Source organism: Odontesthes bonariensis, chromosome 2, assembly GCF_027942865.1.
Source record: "Odontesthes bonariensis isolate fOdoBon6 chromosome 2, fOdoBon6.hap1, whole genome shotgun sequence".
Classification (NCBI taxonomy): domain Eukaryota; kingdom Metazoa; phylum Chordata; class Actinopteri; order Atheriniformes; family Atherinopsidae; genus Odontesthes; species Odontesthes bonariensis.
Genome location: NC_134507.1, coordinates 15,499,349 through 15,521,628, shown reverse-complemented (window position 1 = coordinate 15,521,628; position 22,280 = coordinate 15,499,349). Strand labels below are relative to the sequence as shown.

At 42.4% G+C, this 22,280-nt stretch overlaps 2 protein-coding genes across 6 annotated transcripts in view; both read right to left on the bottom strand.

The window, feature by feature from the left end:
• marchf8 (membrane-associated ring finger (C3HC4) 8) overlaps positions 1 to 6,934 on the bottom strand; it is a 74,969-nt gene extending 68,035 nt beyond the window's left edge. For 2 of the 3 annotated variants that reach the window (XM_075478285.1, XM_075478286.1), the window contains exon 1: positions 6,758 to 6,934. The gene's annotated coding sequence lies outside the window, so the exon portion shown is untranslated. The other variant, XM_075478284.1, reaches the window with a different exon arrangement.
• Positions 6,935 to 10,644: 3,710 nt separating this feature from the next.
• On the bottom strand, positions 10,645 to 22,177 carry zfand4 (zinc finger, AN1-type domain 4). Of its 3 annotated transcripts, none has more exons than XM_075478282.1 (10): positions 21,821 to 22,177; positions 19,944 to 20,249; positions 18,468 to 18,543; positions 17,723 to 17,790; positions 17,374 to 17,560; positions 17,003 to 17,147; positions 15,137 to 16,354; positions 14,772 to 14,826; positions 12,880 to 12,997; positions 10,645 to 12,463 (listed from the first exon to the last, which is right to left on the bottom strand). In XM_075478282.1, exons 2-10 carry the CDS (start codon positions 20,125 to 20,127, stop codon positions 12,328 to 12,330), a joined length of 2,187 nt encoding a protein of 728 aa, XP_075334397.1. In that variant the 5' UTR covers positions 20,128 to 20,249; positions 21,821 to 22,177; the 3' UTR covers positions 10,645 to 12,327. The 3 variants fall into 3 exon arrangements, with proteins under 3 accessions (XP_075334397.1, XP_075334398.1, XP_075334396.1); XM_075478281.1 differs by having other exon boundaries at positions 10,652 to 12,463; positions 15,137 to 16,357; XM_075478283.1 differs by lacking the exons at positions 18,468 to 18,543; positions 21,821 to 22,177 and having other exon boundaries at positions 10,646 to 12,463; positions 15,137 to 16,357; positions 19,944 to 20,025.
• Between the last annotated feature and the right edge of the window lie 103 nt (positions 22,178 to 22,280).

Genomic DNA, 22,280 nt, shown 5'->3' with positions numbered 1-22,280 from the left:
AAGCAAGTTCTGAACTGATGCACACCAAACAAGGAAAAAAAAAAAAAAAAAAAAAAAAAAAAAAAGGAAACTACCACAGCCCTATACAATTACTGACAAGGCGTAAGATTTATAATACAGGAAAACTGTGCAAAAGTACATCACAGGATCCCCTAAACTTTATTCCATTTTAATGGAGACATCACTTCTGCTTTCTTTGCACACAGTGGACTGAATGAGATTCTGAAAGTAGTACTCTGAACTGAAACCTATTTTAATTGAATCCCGATACCATGAATCAGAATGCAGTTGGGAGCTCTAAAGTAAAGTTTTACACCCAAAAGAACCTTGGAATATCTGCCAAAGCAAATAACTTCAAATTTCAGACAGAAATCATACGGGCAATCGTGTAACGCAGAGTTGTGGAGAGAGGAACACCATCTTGATCTTGTGTTTTTTATGACAGCAAATAGTGATTTAACACCAGAGTCCTAAAACAAGACCAATCAAATATCCTGTTTCAATGCTGACCAATGAGCAACATTTGCTCCATTTCTTTGCACAGCAATATTCCAACCATTGACCTTTTCCTAAACATGAGAATTTTCAGATTGTGGTGTTTACATGAGATAACCTGTTCCAGGTTTACGCCCACATAACTTTAAAACCTTCACAATTTCCCTATGCTCTCAAAAGACGGAGCATTTCTCAGGTTTCCGCCACATTCCAACCGCGTATTGTCCTTTTTCCACGTCCATCCTGTTCTGTGTGGGGGTCACAGAGTTCTACAAAAACTAATAGTCCAATTAAGACGTAAACACGTCTACATAATTCAACTATAATCTGAATACTCCACGTCTTACTTTGATTATTGTGACTCTAAACATGACCTTGCTCAGGTTAAGGTGATCTGAAAATGCTGTCACAATAAAGTCTTTCTCACTAAGGTTAGAATGAGAGTAAATGCAAATGTACATGTTTTTATGTCGCAGACGGCGCATGAAAGGTTCAAAAGATTTTTCCAAGGGGCCACTTTTAAAATGTCATATTTGTACTTTGTATTCTCTGTTATGCCAGAAAAAAAACAACTTTCATTTCACCAGGACTTTCTGTGAGTGTCTCTGACTTGGTTCCAGCAATCCTACACAACAAGGGGATATTTGATGAACGTTGCTAAAAACATTTAAAAAAAAAAAAAAAAAAAAAAAAAACAACTAACAAAAAAAAACCCTGAAAGATATTTGCCATATTTATGAAATAACTTTCAAGGAAATTAAAGCTCCTAATAGCTTCAGGAGGACTTCACAGACAAACTTAAAGCCGACCAGCTACCGTGTATGGCTACAGTAAACAGACAACACTGTGAGCTACCGAGGTCTCATCTTGGTTCGTGGCCATCAGCAGACAGAAGCCTTGGGAAGGCGCGAAAGTCCTTATGACATCATCAACCATCGTCCTCTACCTGCAGCAGTGCCACCCCACGGTTCATTCACCTGAGCCAGCACCTGTCCTTGGCTGATGTATAGCGGCAGTCCAGCATTCTCCCAGCATTCCCCCCTTCGTCACATACGCTAGAATTTCATGGCGCCCCAGCAGTGCACAGACACATGCAACTGCGCACACACAGTAGTCAAAGTGAAGAAAGCTTTTGAAGATCTGTATGAAATATCAATATAAACACTGACCTTTTAATCGCATGATCTAGGTTTCTTAACTACACCCACAAGCATTACTCTGAGGTTTAATTCAAAGGGAATATGGCAGCATCCATAGGAGGAAGTCATTAAATCGGATCAATACATTTATTCCCTAGACAGCTGCAAGGAAACGCAGCAGCAAGGCAGACCGGAACAGTAAAGAGCAATGCCACATTTATCATATTACTGCATAAGAGCCCAGCCAGGCACCGATGCTACAAGAATAACAAGGACATAGTCCTTCAATTAGAACACTGGATCAGATAACCGAAGCAGCTTGAAACAGCTGCACAAAGTCTACACATCCACCAAAACCTTGCGGTACAATTTAAGCTGGTAGGTGGCAACATTATTAATTTTCTTTTAATTAGTTCAGTCAAGGGTCAATTAGGAATAGTAAAACTTCCAGAAGTGGGTGTCTAGCAAAGTGAGTTAATAATTGACACCATCACCACCTCTTAACAACTGGAGTCCAGGAAAGCCCACATCCTGCGTAACAAACATATGCTTCCGTAAAAAGGAAAGGGAAAGGCAAGAAGACTGACTTTTTTTTGGCTATATCCATTTCCTGCCTCCTTGCAGAATCCGATCGATACTATTTTCCAGAAAAAACACCTGTGTGAGGAGACGAGGGTAAAGCAGCCAACACAGAGATGCAGTGTGAGGCTACAGGTGCATTTCTGATACTGAATATCAATAGCAAAAAAACAGGAATAATTGGTTATGATGTTTATAACCGCTGTAAGTGCCGTGGGTATTTACAACATTATCACACCCTCCATTAGAGCAAAGCGAGTGTAAAGAAAATGAAGCAAAAAAGGAAGTCGTGTATCGAGTGTTAGGGCAGGGATTACAACGTTGTGCTGTTCACTTGATTCAGTCAAAATGGATGAAAAACGACCCAGTAATGTATTCTTTATTCTTAAAAACTGCAATAATCTACAACATAACCGAGTTCATCAAGTTCACATTTCAGAGGTTAGTGATCTCCAGAGGTGCCCAGGTCACCCTTGCAGACGGGTACAGGGGACGAGATGTAGAAAACAGCCGCACACTTTGATGCAGAAAAGAAGAAATGGCATTTATATCGTCCACAGCCAACACCACAGGAAGTAACACTGCCACGGAAGACACGGTTTCTGAAGCGTCTGATATGCATTGCTTATTCCCCAGGTGTGTCCCACTTTACTTAGCAAGACCACCATGAAGAACATTTACATGATGCACAACTAAGAGCTGGTTTGTCCGACCTAAAACAAATAAAGCTGGTACCAGACTGTGTCAGCGCTGCTGCCAGCATTAACCAGCCTTAGCCACCAATCACAGCAGGAGCCACGCCTCCAATCGGTCTCTTCGTGAAAGTCAATCTAGCATCAGTCAACAAAATATAAAAAACAAGGGTCCAATTGCAGATCTCACTGCTCAGGTGCTGGCGCCCTGACCGAATCAGATTTGAGCATGAGAAGACGGCTTCCACTTTCCAAATGGATTCAATTTTCATTTTTTTTCCACCTTAGTCTCTCAAAATATGTTTCTGAAAAGATTTAATGCGAGAAGTAAGCAATGTAGTTGCCCAATTTTCATTCATATTAGACCTTTAAGGCCTCGTTTTAAATTCTAGTCCAACCTTCCTAAGACAGACCCCCTAATGCTCTTACAGTTGTTGCAATATCACTGTTTCTAAAACCAATGGACTAAAATAAAGTGATTATAAGTCCATACATTATAGTAGAAATGTGAATATATGGGATATACATCACAAATATAAAAACAGATATTTTATTTAGCATTATGGCATCACAAACATTGGAATTCCAATTAAATGTTCATTTAGAAATAAGGTGCGTTATAAATTTAAATGAGTGAAGAGCAGTTTTAATGACCCTGAGCCTATACCATCAAGCATTCATATCCAAATGATTTTACTTACTATGAAAACTTCACAGTTTTGTGTTGCCTTCAAGTTCTTGTGGTAAATAAAAGGGAAAAAAGGAAAGAAAAGGCCAAGACTATAGGTCTGATGTGAATGAACATAAAGCAAATACATTGCTTAACTACAGTCTCAAATCTTCTTGGAAACTGATTTCAGACCGCGGTTAAGGTCAAATGAGAGTAAAAGCTTAATCCGTTCCTTTAGATGAAGCTGTCAGTTCTTATAGCAGATGTCATTATGAGTGAGATTATTATTATTATTTTTTTTTAAACTAAACTGACCAATCACAGCAGACAGGGTGTTTTGGGAGATGGGGAAGCCTTAAAGAGACAGGAACTACAATTGAGAGTTTTGGAACAAAGTTGACTTAATGTGCCACAGAACTGTACAAAACCAGCAGAATCAAAAATGGGATTTTGAACATCAACACCTGCAAACTTCTTCTTGTAGACCCCCTTCATATCAAATCATCAACCTGTAAAAGAGCACACGATTGACTCTTTAAAATATTTGGTTAAAACAAATACGTGGGCTGCATAGCACGAACTAAAGCTGAGAAAACTCTGAGAAACTCCTCTGCAACTTAAAATGTTTTTTTTGCTTGTTGTAAAACTGAATCTGCCTCACAACAGCATAATAGAGCCTGTCAAACTCATCTGCTGTTCCAAATTGTAAAATACAGTGGGAGCCAAATTCAGCCTTCACAACCAATTGTTGTGAACAATGACAGCACAGAAAGCCACTATCGGAGCCTTCAGATAATTTTGACTGCATTCTTTTTACCCTCCAATTACCTCCTTCAGAAACTCCAAAGTATGAGTTAATTTGCCACCTTCATAGTGACACAGTCCATTAAGGCTGCGGCTCCTAGTCTCGCAGCTTTAGCAGCTTAACAGACCGTCGCGGACGCCCTATTCCTCCCGCTTGGAATCATAATTATGACTGTACAGTCTCATTTCTCCCTGCAGTTGTTCGTGTCATGACAACTGACGACTTTAGTGTCCGCAGACAGCTGAAGATGCTCTGAAACAGATGAGATTTCACATTACAGCAAAATCCAGGCCGATGCAGGAAAAATCTCCTCATTGTCAGAGGGCACTCAAAGGACCAGGGCAAAAAGAGACAGGAAGCGGGACAGGGGAAGATGGGCCACATGTATAATGAGGCCATATGAGAGGATTTTATGCAGAAAATAACTTGCTGGTTCAAGTGCAGTCAGTGTGCCGTCAGACTTTTGGAGAGAGAAAAATAAAGTCTGAATTGCCTAGAAGCAAGTAGACACAAATTGACACTTATTACAGTCTGCTATGAACCAAAAGAAAAAAAAAAAAAAAACACAAATCCAACCCTGAAAGTGTGATATCCTAGCTGCAAATCGACAAATAACACAGAATATCTGTGAAAATACCTCATGAATAAAACACAGAGTGGTTGTCTTTTCTTTTAAAAAGGACTCCCAATTTCTCTTCTAGTCATTTTTTCCCCCCCAGCCTAAAACAAAACCTCTGACTGTTTGCCTACTAAACGGCCACTGCCAATCACCGCTGTTCAAATATTGACCTGCGTCAAAATCTTGGACAGCGTTTGTGAGGAAAAGAGGGCAGTGTCTGTGTGGCAACTCCATGTAGGCTGTATGTAACGCAAGCTGAAGCACGAACATCATGACAGATACCAACGGGATGATGAGTCTTTTAATTACAACAAGCATTTGTCAACTCTGGCAAAGACATATTCTAAGGATGCAGTGGTGAACCTCGAGAAAGAAAAAAAGAAAATAAAAATAAAAACCTGCATCAAGGTAAACACAACCATTTTAAGAATCTGCCCTTGACATGAAGCCAATTGTTACCTCAGAAGGGAGCTGGGTAAAAAGTATGTGTGAAAAGTAAATACCACAACAGGAATCCACTGAGAGGAAGTGGAAACAGACGGCTTTACAGTACACCGCAGAGATATGCTGCATCTTTAGAGGGCTTCCAAACAAGCTGCAACACAAAAGCATGGACTGCATGGCAGATGTAGCACACAGAACAGGAGTGATGAGGGAACAAACTGAGGGAAAACTCTGATCTTGCAGCCAATGAGAGGGCAGCATGTAATGTGAGAGCTACTTTAACGATTAACTGAATACTGGCTTCAACCTAAATACTTAGCAAGAAATGCCTTTTTTTTTTTTAAATCTAAAAAAAATACACAATTTTCATTTCACTGTGTATTTGCTGTTGACGCCAAGAGGCAAATAAACGGGAATCTCTGCTACCGACCTATCAGTTACGAGAGCTGTTTTCTGTGGAAACAGTGGAGCTATGCGGGGCACACCTCTGCCTTTATTATGATTCACGATAAGGCAACACCCGGCTTTGCAGTGCGTCTCATGAGAAACACAATAAATGTTCAGATACGCCGGGAAACGCTCCGTGACGCAAAAAAAGATCTGTTGAGATCTGATCACAACCGCAAATTAATTAACACTAAGGCTGATCCCTCTGGTGGGCCCTCATAGACAATGACATAGCCTACAATGTGGCAACAAAAAAAAAAAAAAAAAAGACTGCAAAGTCATTAACATGCTTGATAGTCCCATCCTAAATGGTGTCGCGATGCAACATTTTGGTGATCCGGGGTGTCCCATCTCATTCCTGGCGGAGCGTCATGACGGACGGCTTCAGGAAAAACTAACTAACAAAAGGCTTGCCTGGTCAACATATCGTCTGTTGCTGGATCACAAACACATCCTGAACGGGCAAACCCCAAGAGGTAGATTAATTAATTAATTAATTAGAGGCACGTGAGCAGACACGAACGCATTTTATTGACAATAAGCGCTTGAGCGCGCACACATTCAATTGAATCTTCCTACCTTAATGACAGACTATGGGACTGACTAATGGCGTGCCCTTAAACAAGCAATGAGGGGAAAAAAAGAAATACTGTCATACTATCACATCCCAGCACAGTGCAGACGTCCGTCCGTCCGTCCGTCCGTCCGTCTCAGACCGACCCCGAGCCGCCTCCGGTTGGGTTTAATAAAACGGCGCAGCAGAGACAGAAGAAGCCCCGGTGTGAGCAAACGCACAGCGACTCAGGCAGTCTGCGTTAGACTAAATGTTAGTCCATAAACCCGAGAACAAAAGAGAAAAAGACTCACCGCCGTGTTAGTTCCGACTGAAGGCGATTTGTTTATTTCATTGTCTCCTCTGAGCAGCTGTGTGTACTGGTGCGTCACTGACTTCCGCGTTGAGACGGAGTGGAAGAGAAAAAAACCCGCAAGAAACAGGCTGTGATGAATTTAAAGGACAGGCGGCGCACGCGGGCGCACCGGGGTATGTGCACTGCTAAAGAGATGAAACTGAGGCTGATGAAGAAGGTGATGGCATGATGATGATGATGATGACGTTAGAAAGGTGGTAAAGGGGAGAGGGTGGTGGCGCTGAACGAGGAAGTGTTTTCAGGGTATTTTAAGTGGTGTATGGTGGTCCTAAGATGCTAAACACAACATCAATACAGAACTCTGCATCAAAAAGAAAACAATGATGTAAATTTAGAGGGGAAAAGAACCCCGCTTGACATGACAGGATTTGGGGGAAACACAACAACACGAAAACAGACAGCAACATTTCAGAGAAGTCAGCATTTCAGAGAGCAATCCTTCAAATAACAACACTTTTAAAAACACGGCATTAACATTAAGATTTATCATAAAATAAAACCCACAAACCACTAAAACATTAAAAAAAAGAACACATGAAAACTGTATAATATAAAATACAACATTTCACAGAACATACGTCTTTCTGCAGTATGGAGCATTATTAACTGCTGGGGTTTTCCAGCCTGCAAGTAAAACATTTTGTTACAGTCTAAATCTGTGGAAGGAAAGAAAAATGGACCAAACGGGGTGAATATATGACATCTCTTATAAAACCACTGTGCAAACCAGCTGCTACACAAACAGCTACTACCTGCTTGGGAAGAAACATAGCTGCTAAAGAAGCAACTTTTTTTTTTTTAATCGCTCTGGAGTTTGTAGAAAACCAACAAAGAGGCCATCACAGAGAGTCCTAATACAGACGTAAACACAAACAGCTTCACTTCTACCAACAGGACAAAAACCCAGTTCATGGGGTTTCTTCATCTAATAATGGAGATACTGGTGTTTGATTTATCTCTCTTCCCTGCCCACAGGCTGGCCCCCATCACTGTAGGCTGTCACAGGCAGCCATATAAACCAGGAACTATTTTTGTCTTGGACAATTACTAATGAATCACATATGTACAGTATTAAACCCTTGTCGTTTTCCCGATGAAATAAAGGTTTTAAAAACCATGCAAACACACCCAGATAATGCAGTTTTGGTTCTGACCTCTCAATGCACCGCACATGCTCCAAAGTTACATCTCTCGCATCCTTTAGAGAAGACAGAGAAGTGCAAGAGTATATCAGTGCAGCTGCAGTCCAAATGAAGCTGCAGGCGTGCTGAGTGACCGCTTCTGTGGCGCTGGGGCACAAGACACCAAAAAGGTTTTCATATCACACAACAGAAAAAGACGTTTGCGCTGCTTTGCTGTTTAGTTTGGTGCGCGGAAATGTGTTTTCAGAAGAATTTGCGTGTCTTTTGAAGTCATATATTTTGTTATGTTTCATGCAATCAACTGCATTCTGGAAACTGTTATGAAATGGAATTGATTATTAAATCATCAGTCCTCATCCAATTACCGTCAGGTACATTTTACATTGGTGTTTCATGTAGACATTAGTTACCAGCCCTAGGAAGAAAAACTTGAATGTCACAGAGTGTTCTGACAAACTGATTACTTCAGATCGTGACTGGATCACAGCGGATTGTGCAATTGTGAATCAAGTCCTCAAGTTCCGCAATTCCGCACCGAGAGAGCCCCATACTCACAGTGCAGTGTGTTGGGAGAGGCTCACTTAGACCCCGTTGACTCAAAGCCTCGGCCCTATCTCTGTGAAACCTGTCATTGTGTTTGGGCTTATTACTGATGCACAGTCAGCCACGCTGTCTTTGGGGTTGGACAACAGAGCCTCTGTGCTCTGTCTGGACAAAGTAGCGACCTCAGACATGAGTCTACCAAATTGTCATGCATGTGTCTCTGTATCAGAGAGATACAGCAGGCAGTTGTGCTGCGGGGCATGGACAGATTAGGCTTAAGTGTTTTATGTGAAAGAGTCAGGCAAGTGAAGTACAGCTGTCCCTTTAATGGTAAAACAGCTTTTTAACACATTTACACGGCTTTGCATCTTTAAATGCTACTTCTTACAAAGCAAAAAAACGGCCATAGAGGCTTATGCCTACATACGTGCACGTCCTTTGAGCTTCGATGAATATCTAACCCGACCAACCACGTCAGCCGATAGCCAAACAAGGGCATGTGTGTTTAAATGGAAGGGCTGGATGGTGTAAGAGCAGGAGGCTGACAAGTTCCACAAAGTCAACAAGGTCTTTTTTGTTGAACTCTTTGTTTAACAGATAAAGAGAAGAAGACACAGGTGGAGAGTAAAAAGGCAAAGGCGATCAGGTAAGCGAACATGTCAGTGGAGATGAGTTCACATCAGGAGATCGTGCAGAAGCAGGGATTAGAAGTGAGGACGGTAAAATGATATGCAAGACACCCTCATGAGTTTCTTGTAGTGTGTATTTCCTACTTTCTCCCTTGGCACACTGATCTTGTCAGACTGGTAGTGCTCGTCCCTTGTTTTGATTCTTCAAGGCCTCTGCACAGACCTTATGACTCAGCAGTGTTGACTTGCTTGTTCCACACAGGCTCCAATATTTTTACAGGATAACATGAATTATTTGAGTTGTGAAGAACTGCTGCTGTTTTCTTACATTTTGAATAGATACTCCAGTTAAAAAGAATCATGCGAGGCTGCATTCAAATAAACAGAGATCCTTGGACTTCCTGTGTGCTTTATTGGTTTCAACTTGCCGGATCAATTTCAGGCGAGAGAGTTTATGAGAGTTTTAAATAAAAATAGGTACACAAGAACAGAAAGTGTAGCTATCAGTAACCTCACAGCTTTTTCCAACAACTCCCATCAAACCTCTACATACTTTGGTTCTGAATGAAACCATCCTCCACCCTCACTGAGGAAGATATCTGCTTCGAAAAGCCATGTCTAGAAAAAGAACAAAAATCCCTGTTTTCAGTCTGGGCAAAATATAGATTCGCTGCACTTGGCAACGTTGCAAAAGGCAGGATGAGCTATACTGAAACATAAAGTAGAAAACGGACATTAGGCTGGGGGGTTTGTGTGAGACAAACACAAGAAACCGAATCAGATACTCAGATGAAGTCTATACATATCGTGCAAGGAGCACTCTGCGACGGGGAAGGAAACTCTCTTGAAAAAGAATCACTGAGATGGTCTTCAGTGGTGCTTGAATAAAAAAACATGTTTGCCAAAATGATTCTGCATACTGATGTGTTCTCAATGAAATCCTAGCATGCTGGCTTTTAGTCTAATGTGAGACAGTTCCTGCCACGGCTGGCTCATCTATCGGCTTTTAGGACAAAGTACATATTAGGCTGATGGCTGGAGTTTTCCAGGTAAACAGCAAGACAGACAAACCGAACTAAGAGGTGCTTTGTTTGTGTGTTTTTTTTGTCTGTGGAAGGTCTGTTGTTATGAAAACTGAATTTCATCCACTTTAGGGAAAGCTAAGGGGCTCCTGCTGCTGCACTGATGAGTTTGAAATAAAGTCAACGTGATGTACTTGGAAAAACTTCGGCTGGAGATGCCATGAATGCGGGATTAAAAACAACAACAGGAAACCCTTCACTGTGTTTCAGCACGATGGGCTGCTCAGCCCAGTTACAGTGGATCAAAGGCAGAAAATGAAGAAACAAAGTGAGGAGAAAAACACTGAAGAGCATCCGAAGTACGGAGAGGGACCCCACTCTTTTTTGCAACAGTTCTCATATCCACTATATGGTGTCAGCCAGTCCTTTCCTTTGATTTTTGTTTTTAACAGGTGTGCATATGAGCATACAGTTGCTCTCCCTGATTATATAATGAGTGGGTAGATATTTTAAAATGTGAATCGGTGGTAGAAAGTCTTTTGCCCACGTCACCCTGTCAGCACCTAATACGAAACATCTGACCACGATCATGTGGTGAAAAGTTCTGTTTGGTCACTTCAGCCATTCTTTTTTAAAGGAAATCACAGATCTCTTTGTTTTCCCAAAGCGGTATTTGACATTTACAGTTTACTATTCACATGAAAACACACAGTAAATCCATACAGCAGCCTGGGACATTCATACAATTGCTGGCGAGCGCTAACATGTTGCGACGTCAAACAGCCAAGCGATAAAACAGAAATGAACAGAGAACGGGCCGGTAACAATAAGACACTTTTCCACTACTGCGGGGGCCCTGCGTTAATGAAGGCAGATCTGACAGGATGTTGTCCTCTGCTTTGTTTATCCTTTGCCAGGAATTAATGGATGTTCCACTGTTCAGCAGGTTCAGCTTGTTGCTAAGGAACAAGCCAAAGGGCCTAAGTCAGAAGGAGAGGGTATTCAATGTAAAAAAGAATGAGTGAGCGATACAGAGAAGAACCCATTTCCCAACCAAGCAGTTAAGAGAACAAGCAGGGGGGGGAAACAGGAACAGCCAGCTTCGTGGAAGTCTGAAGAAATAACCGGACTGTCTGTAAAATAGTGAAATTAGCTTTCCTGTCAGCGTGGCGAAAAAAAAGTCGGATTGGAAACTTAATTTTACACGAGCGTGGGATGTCGCACATACACCAGTGACATACAGCGAGTACGGAAGAGACTTTATTAGTTCAAACCCCTGTAGATACTTAACCGGCATTAAAAGTTTTTGCAAAAGCTGAACAATAAAAAAAGACGTACAAAAAGATTTTCATGGCAACAACCTCACTGTAGACACATCATAAACAGCATAACCTACACTCCCCCAACCCCAGCCCTCCCCCACCCTCCCCCCAAAGTCCTAATACAGGTTAGTCAAAAGGCAGACAGATCACTGACATTCAGACGTACACACATTGCATACTTACCATTTTAAAACCATCCTTTTTCATTTAAATAAGCAGTATTTATTAATAAATATTAAGCATTTCATTATTAAGTGGGTGTACTGTTCTCTCTTAAGAAAAATTGTTGTTAGTGACGTTGTATGTGCCCAGGTCAGAAAAAAACAGATGTGCAGGATATATATATATAAAAAACAATCTGGATATCATTAACACTTCATTAAACAAACACAGACACGTATGCAGCTTTCCCCAACAAGAAGTCACATGTATAAATATAGTTCTAAAGTGCATCTGTTAAAGACTTGTCTTAAAGGAAGTCAACAGCAGTCCTATTAAGAGAAACAAAAGGAAAACGTGCAGCAGATATATTTAGTAAAAACTACCTACAAACATGCACAATTGTTGTTTTTTTGTGTTTTTTTTTTTTTTCTAGTTTACAAAGAAAAAAAAGTAACAGACACGAGGGATACACATTTTCACATTATAAAGAGGTGACAATTCTGTGCCATTTCAGTCCACTTTAGTTGGTTCACACGTGGGTTTAAAGAGTATTTATTCAATTTCTAAGTAAACTTGGCTGAGAAAAAGAAAAAGCACACAGTGGTGTATGGGTTCGTTCCTTCTTGAAATGCCTTTGCAGAACCCCCCCCAGGCCAGTCAGGCGATCTTGTGGTGAGGCTGGTAGGGTCTAGATCTTAGGCAGCTTGGGAGCACTGATAAGAGGGTTGGTCTCTTGCAGAAACCGCCGTCCGGCACTTTTGTAGTCAAAGGTGCAGTCGTGCGCCTCTGCGTAGCGGTGGGTGGCACAGAAGTTGTGGCCACACCTTAAAGAGGAAAAACGAACAGCAGTTAACATCGTGTGTAAGTTTATTCCTCGATCTTCGCTGTCGGCATATGACCCCCCTCCCCCACCCCCAACATTTCTTCAGAGCTTTAATTTAGAAACCTCAATACTGAGCATCTTCAATTTTTAAGCCGTTCGAACGTGGTGTACACCTGAAAACTTTAAGTGTCTGATATTGAGAGATTAGTTACTGTGTCAGACTCAGTGCGAACAGGAGAGGGAAGACATCCGTACTGATGTCGTTTAGGGGGAAACAATCTGTGACATCCGTTTCCTTTAGACAAATGCAGGAAGACAAAAGAAACCAGGACAGGAGCACTTTGTACTAAGGAACAGACAAGGGAGATTTAGAGTCAGACAGCAAGTGTGTGGATGAGTAAGTGGAAGTACTTGTACCTGCACTCATAGCTGGTGGCCAGCCCAGTCTTCTTGCCACAGACGAAGCAGTGCTTTGAGCTCTTCTTCTTAGTGCCTGCGGGAGCCTTGACTGGAGGTAGGTGGTATGCTGGAGTGCCTGAGAGCAGAAGAAAAATCTTATGTACTCGACTGGAGCCTGAAGAAAATGACAGAATGTATAGCTAAAAGATTTGCGATAAACCCTGGAACATTTCGCTGCACCACTGAAGGCATGCCCCGTGTGTGCAGACATTTTAACTGGTGGCATTAGGAGCGTAATACCTCTGTGGAGTTGCTTTCATTAGTGTCCCTTTAATAACACACTTAAATTTGCACCTAACGGATCCATCACACTAACTGTGAATTTGGAAAAGGTTAGATCAACACGAGCCAAAAAGAAAAAGATGCTTCCATGTTAGTGTTGGTAGTTTTTTTAGATATAAAGTCAGCATTGTGATTTTATTTGTCGCCACTTAAGAACCGATGCATATATGCACTGTAATGCGATAGTTCTCAGTTGACCTAAATGTATTGATGCATTTCCTGACATCTTTTCCATGAGATGGTCCAAATCAATTATGTTTCCGTTGGGAAAAACAGGTTCAAAAGGAAAACTTAAATGACACGTCAGAATATTCACTGTTCTCTTCTTGAATCAGGAGACTGCTTTGTCATGCTCCACTCGTGGAGCGGCTTTTCAAACCGTAGGGATTCAGGAACATAAAGATAAAGCCGGCAGTGCTGCGATGAAAGGACCACAAGCTTTGCTGTCAAACGGGGTGCTTTTCTGCGTTTTCTGTACATATCACAACACGTCTGCTACCACACAGACATAAAAGTGGGTTACACTATAGTCAGACCAGAACCCACGTTTTTGGTTTGTAATAGAGCCAAGTTACATTTAATTCATTCAGTCAAGGGCTGTCCTAGTCTTCTGTTGTTAGCTCGCAATCCTAGTGCAACTAAAAAAAAAAAACAGAGGAGCAGATATTTACATTTTCGGCAAACACAAAAGCACTATTGAGACGCAGTGCTCAGAGGGAGACAAGGGAGCGCTGTCAACAAGCAGGAGCATAAGCTTGTGTGACCGAGTTTAGCTAGCTGGATGCAGTCCCTGCAGCCACTCTGTGGGCAAGTGTCACCGACTAGGACTTAATTCAGGAAGCCATGTGTAGCCAATTGAGTGATGTGTCTTTTTGGAACAACAGACGTGCTGTCACATTCTGAACTATCTGCAGTGGTTTCACTTTGGATGCTGGGGGGGCCTGCTAAAAGAGACAAGCGATAACCACACCCTGTACCAGGAGGTGGGTGATATACTCAGTAAGATACGGCCCGATTTACTTCCTGCTGGGAAATGCAAAGCAACATGACGGAGAGACAGCAAATAATCAGGACAGACTAGCTGGCCATCAATCATGACATCCAGGTCTCCTTTACATTAAAGACCTTTCCATTGGAATCGGCATAATTGAGAATGTGAAGCTATTCTAAAGGGGGGGGGGGGGGGGTGTTTTGGTTGCAAACCACATTGGTGGGCTCCTGCTTTAGGAGATTTGCAACTTTTAAATTCAATGTGCATACACTCGGTCCAAAACAGTTGTCAATGTTAACAGAGCTGGTGCATCAGGGAAAAAATCCAGTGCGGACAAATCTTCTTTACCTTGTAAATTAATTGGATTTCATGGATTTCATTTCTTCCGGCGAGTTCCATTGTTTTGAGACACACTTTCTCACACCAAGTAAACCCATCGGCACCAGGTGAAGCTCTCTTTATTTCGTGCCAGTTCTGCCAATTTCCTTTTTACAAATCCAGTGAAAATTGTTTGACTAAAGTAATTTTTCCTTTCACTTCTTTTCTGTTCATAACTGTGTCTGTGCGTCTCCCTTACCTAGAGTCCCGAATGATGTCACGGCTCCGGCAGCTGAAGCCAAAGAGTTGCTGGTCTTAAAAAAGAAAGAAAGAAATATTTTAGAGCTCACAAGGAAAACAATTGCAGTGTTTCACTTTTAAAAGTCTAATAAAAAGAGCATACAATCATCGATATTATTGGCTAAATGAGAAAAACTGCAACTCTGTTTACTAAAACGTTGGTATTGCTGGTGTTACTGTTTGTGCAGCGGGACAAGGCAGCAATTCAAAGATGTGAAAACTGATTAGGTGCTAAGAGAACAAGAATCACTCGCATTAAACAAAAACAAATAATTATTTTTAGAGCAGGTCACAAACTGAACATCAAAACCCATCAGTGCTCACTCTGTAAGAGGCTGCTGCTCTGGTCAATGGCGACATTTGTCTAATGAGATCATCCTGAAGAAACCGGTTGGTTGGGATGGCTGGCAGCCTGGAACCAAGGCTGCCCTGTCCTGATGTGACAGGAGGCAAAGTCAGCGCAATCCCCAGACTCTCTCTAATGCTGTCCCTGCTGCTGTTGTCTGGAGACCTTGTGGAGAGAGAAGCCAACAGCTCAGAGTTGTTCAGAGACCCCAGTGGCTCCTTACAGGCTTGGTTTGCCATATTGGTGATGCCTCTTGCTTCTCTTTTGGAGATAAGCTCCGGTCTTTTGCCAGGTGACTCAACTTTAACACCCCGGAGGCGTGGTGGGTGAGTTGACAAGGTGGTCGGGGGATGAGGGGAGGCGTTGCCCGGTTTCACCAAGGATTGCGCTTGTAGGTTAGGCTGTAAATAAAGTGTGGAATCAAAAGGCTGAGACAGCAGTCTGGTTGAGCTGGATGGTGAGGTGGAGGCAGTCAAAGGAGAGGATGGGCTAATATGCAACGATGCACCAAGTTTTGCTCCATCAGCTCTAGTGGTGAGTGCCTCAGTTGCTCCAAGTTTCCAAGGACTGAGCAGGGAGGAGGAGTGTGGCAGCTGGTGCTGGGCCCCGACATTAAAGGGTTGACAATCTCCCTCTGGCTGGATGGACATATCCAGTCCTAGAGGGTCTGAGAGTTCCCCATATGAAGCCCCAGGTTGTGCTGGTGCCACGAGTCCAACCGGTTTCTCTAATAAATCCAGCCTGACTGCCTCCCCTGAAGGCTCAGTTGGGTCAAAGGGGGCCTCAGGTGGCCCTCTGGCGCACAGTGGGGTGTGCTGAGGGTAAACACAGTCTCTCATCAACCTGCTGCTGCCAATGTCCATTCGGGATACTTTGGGAGGGGGACGGATCTTTGCAAAAGGTGGGCATGTCTCCCATGGTTCCTCCTCCTGAAGCATATAACAAGAGGGTGACAAAAAAGAGGGAGGAGACCGTCTCGGGATTGTCAAATGGGCAGAGCTCGCAGCAGCAGGGAGCAGAGATGGGTCTACAGATTCATGGTCTAGAATCGGAGGTAGTGGAGCCATTTTCTGTCGAGGCTGGTTGATCTGTGGGAGCGAGCGAAAGAGCCGATGATGATGTCGTGTGTTGGCAGGTCCAGAGGAGCTGCCGCCGGGATGTGGGCTAACAGGAGCCCGTGGTTTTATCTTCGCCGACTTCTGAAAGACAAGAGGAGGTGAAATGGTGAAGTGATAACAAAAGCTCTGCAGACCTTTTTCTCATCAAGTAAACTGATACATTCAAAGTGTTCCTAGATTTGTGTGTCACTAGATTTAAGCTAGTTAGTCGTGAGCAAAAACAAAGAGCCTGTACAGTTCAATATCTGGAAAAGCACGATCCTCTGACAAAAACAATGCAACTCTGTATTGGCAATGTGGTCAATCAGTATTAGTCCTCGATTAAGATCAGCACAATTCCATGTGCTGATAAAAATATAATAGAATTTGGCTTCGTTCCTTTTAACAATTAAATTACTTTGAGAAGTTCACAGCACTAATAACACTTGGGCTGAAAAATTGAAGGATCTGCAAACATAAGGCCACTGAAGGTTTCAGACCTGAAGCTTCTGCTCCGATTATAATTAAAAGGTGAAATGTTGAAATGTCTCCACAGGACTGCCAAGAGCCTCTCTTTACTTAAGTTTATACATAATTAATCCACACAGTATGATGCCTGTTCTTAATAAACCTGTCTTCATTTACAAGACATGTCTGTTACTCAACTATAAATTAATACATTTTCATGGTCATGTTTGCAGCTAGATAAGACAGGACAATTTTAATGGGCTTCATTGATTCTAGTACCTTCTTGTTGAGGTTCATGTCCTCCATCTTGGCTTTGAGCAGCTTCATTTTGGTCATAGTGATAGAGTTTTCAAGGCTCTGCTGTGCAGCCGTAGAACCGTCTCCATCCTCCTCCTCTGCATACACATTGTACACCGAGCCACCACTGGAGAACATGGCAGGAGAAAAACCCTCTTCCTATTATTAATCTAACAAAATCCACCATCTGCAAGCCATTGCGACATTATTTCAAATTAATTTATGCACTAGCTGTGTGCTTGTGCATCCTCTTTAAATTCCTCGGCGGTCTTAATATTTCTACGGTCAAAGTGAAAGAACTTTGAGAGAATATAATTGTACGAAAACACCAGCTGTTCTACCAGTACACCAACCTCAGAGATTCAGACAGAGGGGTCAGAGTGCCGTCGCCCCTGTCGACCACTCGAAAGAAGTTGAGCTGGTCACCCTCACGATAGACCACAAACGTCACCTGTTTGTTTGCCAGGTTTTTCTCCCAGCCCTCCTCCTTTGTGCCCTCCATCAGGTCAGCCACTTCTTTGATAGGATCCTCTATGGTAACTGCCAAAAGAACAGAGGGGTGGTTCAGTGATTAAAACAGAAAGCTAGTGTAGACCAAGAAACATAGCGAGGTGCTGACTGATGGAAGCAGATTTACAAACTCCAGCTTCATGCAGTCTACTAAATTCACTATTTGGCAACGTTCTTTGGACAGTTTCTCACCTCTCCTGGTGTTAATTGGGCCTCCCCTCATAGCTAAGACCAGTTTCAATGTGCAGCCCTCTGCAATGCTGTTGGCACAAATAAAATGATATTGAATACAGCCAGATTCACAAACCTCACAATGACTTAGTGTTGACAAAACACACAAATGAGAGAGCAAGACTAAACATTTGCTTTTAGTGCTTAACTTCTGAGGCAGAGGTTCTGATGTTACGGAAACAGCATTTCAAGGGACAAGATGAATTCCAGATGAAATTAAGTACAGGACTGGGATTTGCACTGGAACGATTGTTATGTATAAGCATATGCTTCATTGCTTCCCCCCCTAAATCTGCTTCAAAAATGCGCTGCGGTATGATTGAGTAGCCTGGTAACATCTTGCAAGAGGCCGTTCATGTGGAAAATTATGTGACAAGTATTCATAACAATACCACCATCTGCAGGCAGCAGAGCACCAAAGGGTGAGGTCTGCATCTCATAATGACAGAAAAAAATAAAAAGAGCAAGCGCTCTAAATATGACCAGCGGTGTCACTTGCCTCACCAAGCTCAACATCTACGGCTTATCTACAACATGTTGAACTAAATCAAGAGCCACCACTCCTGTGACAGCAAAGATTTTACCATGCTCCCTCAGATTATTTTAAATGTACAGAGTTCTACGTTTTAAAAGGTTTTTTTTTTTTTTTTTTTTTTCCTTGTTTTCCTTTTGTTGCAGCACTTTATAGGACAGAAAGTAGATTTACCCATAATCATGTAGACAATGTTCATCATCCAGCTCTACATTGTTCCAGATAAGATGCTGCTGGGCAACAGGGATACCTTTACAGACAGTCAGAGAGAGGGTGGGGGGAGAAAACATCCAAAGTTGACACGGACCCGTTTATGTTTCATAAACTGAGTTCACTAATCTGACCAGTGTGTCAGATTACAGAGTGTTTCAGCGTCATACTGTAAGCTCGTCTAACAGATACAACTTTTAAGTAAATCAGTTTGGTTACACAACTATGTTTACACAAATAAGCCCTAAATACTAGGAATCCTGTCCAATATTACATCAAAAGAATGAAAAGGCTCTCTAGGGACATGAGATGGTTTATGTGTGTGGTCAGGAGGCTCTCTGTGCCTGCGATCCGTAAACCCGCTGACCCTGTGCTGGAGGTGAGCCATAGCGTTTGTGGGTGAGCGGAGGTCCCTTCATTACAGAGAGACATGCGAGGTCACTGACGTACTGCTTTGGCAGACAGACCTTCACATCCACAGAGGCCTTTTATACCACAACTGAGAACAGCTGGGAGGAATGTACATATGGCAGGTCATCCTGATCACCCACAAAGCGACGTCCACGGCCAAAATGTTCAATGAAAGAACAACATATTCAAAGAAATTTCTGCTGCACCCTATACGGCCCAAACTAGCTACTCTGCTGAACAGGTTTAGCTGTGTTTATCTATGGTGTGCCCACTGCCTCCCTTTGGGCACGAGCCAACAGATGAGCCCACAAACACGTTGTGTGAGACAGCTGCACTTTGCAGTTTACAAAAAGCCGGATCGTCTTACACTTTTGATTTGACATGCGATTCGGTGCTGTCATTTAGGAAGCCTGCTCCTTCATCTACATTTTGTGAAGATGAAAAGAAAACAGTGGTTCTTGTATCAGGTCAGAGTGACTCTGCACTTCAGAAGCATGTGCCAAGATCTGATCCTGTGCAATTTTGCACAGGGGGGGACACAGTTCCAGTAGAATGTAATGATGCAATGGTGAATACAAGTCGACATAATGTGATCAGGTTCAGCATACATTCATGTATGCTGTGTGTGTGTTTTCCTAACGAGAAGAAAAGGGGTGCTAAATCTGCACCTCTTGCCGACAATCTTTTTGTTTATAATAATTCAATCTTAAATTTACAGGCTTTCCTGTAACCACTCCCATTTAAGCTCTGAAAATAATTGAAACCTCTTAAGATTCTTGATAAGTGCTATACTTTGGCTTGTAAAACATGGATGAGAACGTATATCAGCAAACTAAGACGTGCGAACACTAGTTATGCTCTTAGCTGTTTGGTTTTGGAAGGAAATGCACTTATGATTTCTTGTGACCTGAAGTTCTTTTGGCAACCGATGTGGAACACACTTATTGTAAGTCGTTTTGGATAAAAGCGTCTGCAAAATGACCGGAATGTAATGTAATGTAATGAACTACACACTGGTAAGTATCATACCTTCCAGTCTCTGGATCTTCGCTTTGACTGAAATGACAGCCTCAAAGGGCAACACACGCAATTCAAAACAGGTCCCTGTAAGGGTCTCTATGAACAGCTCCATAGTGTCATAGAAGGGGAGCTTATACTGGAAAGCTCCCACACTGTCGTCATTAAAGAAGGGCGGCTCCTTCCTGTCGGTCATCCTGGCTGGTTGGGATAGAAGTTTTAGGAGGACGGTGAAGTGCTGGGTGTGGCCCAAGAAGCGGGAGGGAGAGTCTGTTCACTGGCCTCGCTGCTGTCAGACATCATGTAGAATGACCTCAGCTGTGAGCAGAGACAAGACACAACAAATGAACATCACAGTAAAGGCTTTTGTTAATAACAACTATGAGCATCCACAGTGTGACGTCTGAAACCGAGTAGACAAGTCAGCAAATCATTTTTGGGTGTGATCTTTTTATTCATTTATTCCCTCTTTTCACACTTTTCTGTTATTGTTCGGAATTTGAAGGCAACCACCGGGACGGAGCATTGGTTACAGGGAAAATTTACAATGGGAGTGAAAGGACACACAAGGAAAAACCAGCAGGACACACCGAAACGGTTGTACAATAGAGGCACGTATCGGTGGCAGTGGACGCGGGCAACCTTCTCATGAAACATTCACTGTAGGATCATGGGCTCTGGCCAAAATTCAAGGAGATCAGGTGCGTTACATAAGCCCATGGTATAAGATGTCCTGTGGCTGACCCCAGACTTTGACACATCACGTTGTGTGTCGTTCGACTAAAAGAACATCTTATGGGAAATAAACTTTAAGAATAGTATCAATTTAAGCCAAGCCTCTTTAGTATACCTATGCATGACCAAAAAGTTTACTGGAGTGCACAAATAACAAAATATATCTGTAGAGAAGCTTGGAGTAGGAATGGATTAAAACAGTCCCATTTCCAAGATATGGCAGAAGCAACCTATGCAAAAGAAACAATACAGTACATCTGCATATGTTAACAGCCGTATCTCTCTCTCCCCCCACTATAAAATGTTTTGCTGTATATGAATATGTATCCCCTCAGCCTGCCATATTATCGGTTTTGTTAATAGTGATCTTTTAAATGGATAATTTATTTTAAAATTCTTATTACATTTGATGCATTTAAGATAAAACGACCAATTTAAGTAGGTGCCCTTCTTTTATTTCAACAGTAATGTTCCCACACAAGGCATTCGAATTAAAAACAGCAGGAGAAAAAGCAAGGGGAGAAAAAAGGAAAAAGACAAACCTTACACAAATGAAAAAGCAGCCGCATGTTGTCAAATACACACGGTATGCGAAATGTCCGTGCAGTCTTTAAGGCCATCTGATTGGATCAATCGTGTATTTAATATACATTAAAGACGGTACGAGATAGTTTACGAGACATATAAACATATTAGTGAAACCAAAAAAAAAAGTAAATGTAGCCAAACCCTGTTTATAAAACACACAGCAGATCAACCGTCTGTGTGGACTGTTATTTCTGTGGTGTGACGAGGCCTGGGGTGCACCCATTCAAAGATTAAAGGGCTGCCATAGCACGCCATTTTTAAGGAAAAAAACGATTAAGTCGTGAAGTTATAGACAATACTATAAACATTTTACACCAGCCTAATGCGGTATAACACGGTATTTGCCCGCAGCGTTATAGCAGAGACCACAAGCTAAGCAAGACAATATGGAGTATGTTAGTTAGCTGCCTAACAACGGAGATGAATGGAGTAAAACCGTGTCAGTACAATTCCGGCGCCTAATGCTAGCAAAGAAATGTCACAGGCAGTTTTGCACCTCAGTTTTTGACAATACCGTTTTAAACCTTCGTTTACGCTGGTCTTTTTTTTGGTAAAAATTTACTTACCAGTGTTCACTGCAACAAAACTGTGGGGTGGCCAGTCTAGCCGACGCTGCTAACGTTAGCTTTCGTTGCCATGTTAGCCAACAACTCAAACAATGGCTTCCTTTCACGGAGGTCGGCTAGCAGGCAGCTATGCTACATCCAGGGGGCTTCAGTTCTACCCGTCCCGAGTATCTGTCGATGGCAACGTTGCCTTCAAAACTAAGCAACATCACGGTTAATCGTTAAAACAGCACACAAAACTAACGGAACTGTTGACCGTCATCGGTCGCCATTGTTCCCTGGTTAGCGACATCTTCGTACCTGTCAAAAGGGGTAGAACAACACCTTCATGACTCCATTTGACTGATGAACAAAGGAACCAATTGAGAACGGTGAAGTGGGCGGGACATACTTTTGTTGGCGAGTCGATAGCGCCTGCCTCCAGGGTCACAGAGACAACTTGTATCCCAAAACCCCAAAA